At 18.5% G+C, this 8,570-nt stretch overlaps 2 protein-coding genes across 2 annotated transcripts; one reads left to right on the forward strand and one right to left on the reverse strand.

The window, feature by feature from the left end:
- Positions 1–1,396: 1,396 nt before the first annotated feature.
- PF3D7_1007800 (conserved Plasmodium protein, unknown function) lies at positions 1,397–4,516 on the reverse strand (the record flags this gene model as incomplete). Its single annotated transcript, XM_001347325.2, has 1 exon — positions 1,397–4,516. The coding sequence occupies one exon, from the start codon at positions 4,514–4,516 to the stop codon at positions 1,397–1,399; it is 3,120 nt and encodes a 1,039-aa protein (XP_001347361.2).
- A 2,132-nt stretch (positions 4,517–6,648) lies between these two features.
- Positions 6,649–8,280, forward strand: PF3D7_1007900 (eukaryotic translation initiation factor 3 subunit D, putative; the record flags this gene model as incomplete). Its single annotated transcript, XM_001347326.1, has 1 exon — positions 6,649–8,280. The coding sequence occupies one exon, from the start codon at positions 6,649–6,651 to the stop codon at positions 8,278–8,280; it is 1,632 nt and encodes a 543-aa protein (XP_001347362.1).
- Positions 8,281–8,570: the final 290 nt, after the last annotated feature.

The raw sequence follows: 8,570 nt of genomic DNA on the forward strand, positions 1-8,570 counted from the left end.
TATGCACATGTGTAGTTAAATTTTCTTCATATAAATATATTTATATAATATATATTTAAAGGAATATATAGTTCATAAAATATATAGTAATGTAAAATTATATGATCGATACACTAGTTACATACACTAATGCTTACAAATCATACAAGACGATACGTTTTAAAAATAAATTGTTTATTTATTTTATGTGCACATATAAAAAAAAAAAATATATATATATATATAAAAACTATTCATATATATGTATTAATATAGTCTGATTTTTTTGTGTGTGATATATATTCGCTTATATTGTTATTATCTAAACAATTATAACTACAGCATTTTTTCAAAAAAAAAAAAAAAAAAAAAAATATACATATATAATATATATATATATATATATATATCATCATTTGAATATAGTGCATGCTCTATATAGGGAAATTTGTAGAGAAAACAGATATGCTAATATTTATTTTTTAAAACAAAATTATAAAAGTTACATATATACATATATTTATATATATATATATATATATATATATATATATATATTACGCAAAATAAGGGAAGAAATAAAAATACTGCATGCGTTTTAAGGATCTTAAAATATATTTAGTGCATATACTAATATATTATTTAGAATTAAAATGCACATATATATATATATATGAATAAAGATACATATTTTATTTTTATCGAAATATTATTATTACATTAAATGTATATATTTTATATATATCCCTATTTATGTTCAATAAAATATTAATATGTCTTATATTAATATGCACATAACAGCTGATACTTTAAAAAATTTTTGCTTTTTCTTTTTTTATTAAGACGAAATATATAAATAGAAGACATGAAATAATAATACACATAAGATCTTATTATTGAAAAAATAAGAAAATTTAATAAAGAAATTCGTGTAAAAAGAGTTATTAAATATATGTATGTGTTTATATGTTTTTTTTTTTTTTTTTTTTTAACTATATAAAATACTTTTCATGTTTTTCTTCTTTTTTTTTTTTTTTTTTTTTTTTTTGGTATCATAGGAGTAAAAACAACAAAAGCATATTAATTATATTAATATAGATTTAACGAATTGAAACGATATATTAATTTTTTTTTTTTTTTTTTTTTTTTGTTTTATGTATAAATATTTCATCCTTTGTATATGTATACTTAATAATATATATACATAATATTTTTAAAAAAGTATATATTTTTGACAGTCATATTTTTTGTTTCCCCATGTATCATTATGTTATATTATTTTATGATAAATTATAGATTGTGATGTGTAAATATAATAGTTTGTAAATTTGTATTTATTTTGTTATAATGTATACATATATATATTTATATATATATATATAATATATTTATGTGGTATATAAAAAGATTTGTATGTTTACTCACACAATGTCAATGTTTTACTAGCAAGCATTATCCTTGAGACAACTAACCTAAGATAAAATTTAAACAAGATAACATTTTTTATATGTTCATTAAAAGGAAAAAATATTTCCTTACAATTTCCTGTTAATTCGTTTGTATATCTCAAGGCATCAATTAATTTATTTTGCTGTATACTACTTAAAGCATATGATAGATTCAATAAGTTGTTTTTTAAAATATTATTTTTAGATGAACGAATAAGAATATTATGTAAGGTAGATTCATATTTAATATAAATAGAAGACATCATTTTCCCTAAGATCTGTTTAAAATAATTATCGTCTTTATTTAGAAAAGCTTGTTGAACACATTCTTCATATAAGCTATAAAATTCTTTTTTTAATTTTTCATTATTATTTGTTGGCTTAAATATATGAGAAAAAAAATTCTTAGGTAATATTTGAAAGAGTTTATTTAAATATATATCTTTTTGTAAGTCTTTTTTTAATTCTATTAATATATGTTCAATAGATATATCATGAATTATACAATTTTGTAGATTTACTAATTTATTTTGTATATTACTAATATTTTCTAAATTAAATTTGTTCTTTATTTCATTTGTAAATATATCTTTTATATTATTAATATGCGATATATATATATTCATTTTTTTAAAATAATTTTCTTGTAATAATTTATATTGTTGTTGAATTTTGTTTTTCTCTTTTTCTAATTCTTCATTTTTAATATTCATTAAATATTTTTGAAACTTTTCTTTTTCTTTCTCATAATTTTCTTTTAATATCTTTTCATCTTTTTTTAATTTTTTTAACAAGAATCGTTTTATATATTTTTGATATTTCTTTTGTTTTTTTAAAAATATATTTTTATATTTTATAGTTAGTACTTTTTTTAATGTTCCTTTTTCTTCTTCTAATAAAATATCATTATACTTTTCAGAAACTAATTCTTTTACAAACATTTGTGTAATTTTATTTTTTAATTCTTCTTCATTTAATTTGTCTATTTTAACTTCAAACTCTTTCACTGTTTTGTCAAATATCTTATTAAAATGTTTATCATTATATAATAGCATATTTTGTATTATATTATATTTCCTCGATTCATTATTATTAGTTCTTAGAAAAATTGTGTTACTATCCTTTTGTACGGGTCTAATTTTTTTTCCTTTTTTGTTCTTTTCCTTTTTATATTTTTTTTTTTTTTTTCTTTCTTTATATTTTTCTTCTTTTATATACTTCATATTGTAGTTCACAAAATTATTACTCTCTATATTATAAGGCTCATCATGGTTACTTATATTTTTATTAACAATATCGGGAATTTCTTCCTTATCATTTCTAAGCATTTTATTGTTTTTTTGTTTGGTTTCTTCAGAATATATAATGGGACATTTTTTCTCTACATCAATTGATTGAATTAAATTTACATCATCTATAAATTGATTATTATACCATAGGTTTTTATCTTTATCCTTTTCATTTATTTCATAAGTATCTTTGTCAATCTTCACATATTTATTATTCATCTCTTCATAAATATTTTTATCCAACTTTTCAACATATACATTTTCATCATTGTTATCCTTTTGATTTATTTCTTGTTCTACTGTGTGTAGATTTTTTTTTTCTCTATCCTTTAATGTATAATTCGTACTATCTTGGCAATCTATATTTTTATTCATTTTGTCTTGAGATATGTATATTATATTGGAATTATCATCATCTCCAAAATGTTCACAATTTTTTTTATCTTCATATATTTTGTGATCTCCAAAATGTTCACAATTTTTTTTATCTTCATATATTTTGTGATTTCCAAAATGTTCACAATTTTTTTTATCTTCATATATTTCGTCATCTCCAAAATGTTCACAATTTTTTTTATCTTCATATATTTCGTCATCTCCAAAATGTTCACAATTTTTTTTATCTCCAAATATTTCATCATCTTTATGTACATTTATTTTTTCTTGCTCTATATTTTTTTCTGTCGGTTGATTAAACATCGGATAATTTTCCTTATTCATATTATATTCATAAAGATCCAAATTTGTAACATAATTACTTGTATTAACATTATCATGGATATTATGTGGTTTTATTTCTTTATTATATTCTACATCTTTTATATGTAATAAATTTGGATTGTCTAATATATCCACGACATCTCGTAAACCATCTTGTAAATATTTATCATCGACTTCTAAAATAATATTCCTTGTATTATCAATAGAATGATTATTACATATATATTTTTCTTCTCCTTTTTCTGATGCATCAAAATCGACATGATATTCTATATCATCTTTTTGAGGTGTGGATTGAATTCCTTTATCCCTCGAATGATTTTGTATATAAATAGTTTCATTATTATTTCTAGAGTTACATTCATCATTGTTCTTATGTCCATTGTATTGTTCATCTATTTCTTCGTTTATATTTTTTTCAGCATTCTCTTTAATTTTCTTGACCATATGATTACTTTCTTGTCCCCTAATTATTTTTGTGCATCTTTCCAATAAATCTAAAAAATACGTTATTTTAATAATAATTAGATGTTTTAAATTATTATAATATTTTAGAACGAGAAAATATACTTGAATAAAATAATCATTTACCTTTTGAAGGTTTTTTATATGCTCTAGTATATATGTTTTAAAATGTATAATCATTTTGTCATATTTAATTTTAAGAGGAATAATTTTCTTATCTATAATATTATATAAACTAGGATATATTTTTACTTTTCTTTGAATATCCTCATTATGCTGTAAGACATTTATGCATTCATATGATCCATAAAGAAATAAAATACTTACTGCAAAAACATTTTTTAAGGAATAAATTTTTTTTTTTTTTTTTTCATCATTATTATTATTATTACTATTATTATTATTATTGTTGTTGTTGTTGTTGTTGTTGTTCATATTTATTGTAGCATCATTTTTTATTTCTTGTGAATGAACATTTGTATGTATTTTTTTATAAAAGCACGAATGTATGTTATGTGTATATAAAAATACACCATGTGTCATATTTAAATTTTTTCTTTTTTCATTACTGTTCCTAAACAATATTCTACTAAAAATATATGTGGACCTTATCATTCTTATTAATATAGAAAATGAATATATATATTAAATACAGATTAATGTTAATATTTCCTTTGCTCTTTTTTATATAACCTTCATAGATAATATAACGACGAAGAGTATTACCTCAATTAATTGTATTCATAAAATGTATACATACATAGATAGATACAAGTGTTTATATATATATATAATATATATATATATATATATATATATATATATTTATTTATTTATTTTATGTTTTCTAAATAATCTATACAATACTAACAAGGAAAAGTATTAACATAAAAAAAAATAAAAATAAAAATAAAATTATATTTTATTCAGTTAACCGTTTAAATATATATATATATATTTTTTTTAATTTCTTATTAATATTTATGAGACATAACCAATTAAATAACGAATAAAAAAAAAAAAAAAAAAAAAAAAAAAATGGCATATTTTTAATTAAAACATAAAATGTTTATATTTTATCAAAATACACATTATCTGCACGTTATTAAAGGAAGAAAAAATAATTTATTTAATATATCATAAGATAAAATAAAATAAAACAAGGAACGTACCTTTTGTGATTAAATGAATAAATAAATAAATATATATATATATATATATATATATATATATATATATATATATGACTACCTATACACATATACATTAAAAAAAAAATGTACATAAATATTTTTCCTTTTTCCTTATTTTAACCTTTAATGTAAGAAATTAAGTGTAAATAACACATTTCTACATAATAAAAAAAAAAAAAAAAAGAAGAAGAAATGTACGTAACTATATATTTATGACCGCATTTAAATATGCCCCATTGCACTTTAAAGGAAAAAAAAATAAAAATAAAAAACCCGTCATATCTACAATATTTCCGAGTTGATATTTTAACATAATACATAAAAAAAATAACAAAATAATAAAATAAATAAAATAACATAGCAGGTAAAAATTATTAATTATCCTTACTAATAATAAATATTTTATTAAATTGTGATATATTATATATATATAGAACATATATTATATATATATATATATATCTTTTTAAATATAATAAATTTTTCCTTCCAAATATTTTTTTTTTTGATATATTTTCATACATTTTTCTTTTATTTAAAAAAAAAAAAAAAAAAAAATATATATATATATATATATATATATATATACAACATTTCTTTTCTTTCCTTATTTTTTTCATCGCACTAATTATATAGCAATATAAGAATAAATTTTGAAGGGGAATAAAAATTAAAGGTTTAAAAAATTTATTGTTGTATTATATTAAGTATATTTTTTAATATATACAATATAATATAATATAATATGTAAAAAGAATATTACGGTAAATATAACAATATATATATTCACTATACGTTTATTATATATAATAAGTTTATATATATACATAATAAAATTATATTTCGTATATATATATTAATAATATGTATATAGAAAAAAAAAAAAATATATATATATATATATATATATAATAACATATTAGTATATAATATATTTTTTTAATTTTTCCATGAATTTTCTTGACTTTTAATTTTTTTTATTTTTTATTTTTTATATTATATACGCTTTTAATATTTTTACATTTTCATAATATAATAAAGTATATATATTTTTTTAAGAATAATATTTATATATAAAGAAGCAATTTATATTTTATAAAATTATTTTTTTGTATATATATATATATATATATAATAATATAGATATACATTTTTGTTTTACAAATTGTTGAAAAGATATAAATATAAATATAAAAATAAATATAAAAATAAATACAAAAATACAAATACATATAATAGCAAAAGAAGTAAAAATTATAATATATAATAATATATAAAAATATATATGTATATATTTATTTATTTATATATATTTTTACAAAAATATTAATACTATAAGGTATATATATATATATATATATATATATATGTATAATATATATTTTTTTTATATATAAAATTTTTTTTTTTTTTTTTTTTTTATTTATATTTATCCTTTGGTGCTGCTATAAATATAAATATATATATATATATATATATATATATACCATAACAATCTTGATAATTTTAAAAAAATAGCTAGATATAAATATAATTATACCGTGTAAAATAACAATGTCGAGTTTTAATTTGGTCGGAGTCATTAATAACAGAACGTGGGGACCTGATTCAAAAAATGAGGAACTTGTAAATTATTGTATGCCGGACATAAAAAAATATCAATTTGAACCTTCTATGAAATTTGAAAGGATAGGAAAAGTATGTGATTTTACTATGAATAGTTATCAAAAGAATACGAAGGATATAAATAAAAATTCGAATGATGTTAATGCGTTTGAAGAAGAGTTACAATTTCAGACGGTGGATTTACGTACAGGTCAAAAACAGAAAGGTAGTATATTTAATAAGAAAAAGATACATAATAAACAAAATACTACACAAGCCTTTACACAGAAACAACAAGAAGAAGATAATTTATATAGTAGTAGAATAAAAACAGCTGAACAAAAGAAACAGAAATTATTACAACAAGCCAAAACTGCCAGAATCAATGCTAGACATAGAATATTTACAGAATGGAGTATTGAACCCACACCATTATGGACAGTCGAATGTGAAATAATGTTTAATGAATTACCTAAGAAAATAATAAAAATTGATAATTTAAAAGTAGAAGATTTATTTTTCAAAGGAAAAAGTTTATTTTATGATAAGAAAATAGAAAACATAAATGTTAAGAACCCACCTTTATTATTTCATCATACTAAAGAAGGAATTAATTTAATACCCAAAACTAAAGAAGATCATAATTTAATAAATATATTAAACAACGAAAACAAAAATAAAATAATTTCAAATGAAGAAGATCCAAATAATATAAATAATATTATTGTTATTAGTACAGATCAAATATTATCTTGTCTCATGTCATGTGTACAATCTAAATATTCATGGCATTTACTTATCAAAAAAAAAGGAAATCAAATCATAATAGATAAGGATGATGATTCTATAATAGATTTATTAACTGTTAATGAAAATTCTATAGATGCCCCAACACAAGATAATGAAAATAAAATTAATAGTTTACAAGCATTAGGTATAGAAGCTGTTAAAATAAATCAGAGATTTAGAAAACAGGTTATACTAAAAAATGATATTGCAGAAGAATTTGAACCTGGTAACTTTAATATTAAAAATATTAAAATCAATGATATATTATATAGATATAGGAAATTTCAAATACCACCATTAGTACAAAGTAATAATAAAAAAACATATACATTAATAACAAGAGGAGAGATACATTCACAAATTAAAGGTCTTAACAAATCATATGTTTATGTTTGCGCATTAAACGAATATGATATAAAAAGTCATAAAAATTGGAGATCACAAATTGAAAACCAAAAAGGAGCTCTACTAGCTAATGAAATACGTAATAATACATCTAAATTACAAAAATTTATATCACAAGCATTATTAAGTGGTTGTGATGATGTTAAACTAGGTTTTATTTCAAGAAAAAATGCTAATGATCCTGATAATCATCATATTCTTTCCATACAATCACATAAAACAAAAGATTTATCTACACAAATCGGACTCAAATATGATAATATGTGGGGTATATTTAGATTTGTTATTGATAACTTAGCCGATAAACCAAATGGTAATTATGTTATCTTAAAGGACCCACTAAAACCTTTACTAAGATTATACTGTACTCATGAGGACAGCAATTAACAGAAAAGAAATAAATTCAATATATATATATATGTATATATTATATATTGTATAATTTTTTTATATGTCCATTTTTTTTTTTTTTTTTTCTTCATTTTTTTTTATTACTTTTGCACATTTATATATCGATATTTACATATTAAAATATTTCACATATATATATATATATATATATATATATATATATATATCATTTCAAAAGAAACAAAAAAAAAAAAACAAATGGTTACATGTCATATGGAAAGAGATACATATGTTTGTAACACTTCCTTTTTAATAATATCATCATA

The sequence above is a fragment of the Plasmodium falciparum genome, assembly GCF_000002765.6.
Source record: "Plasmodium falciparum 3D7 genome assembly, chromosome: 10".
NCBI lineage: Eukaryota > Apicomplexa > Aconoidasida > Haemosporida > Plasmodiidae > Plasmodium > Plasmodium falciparum.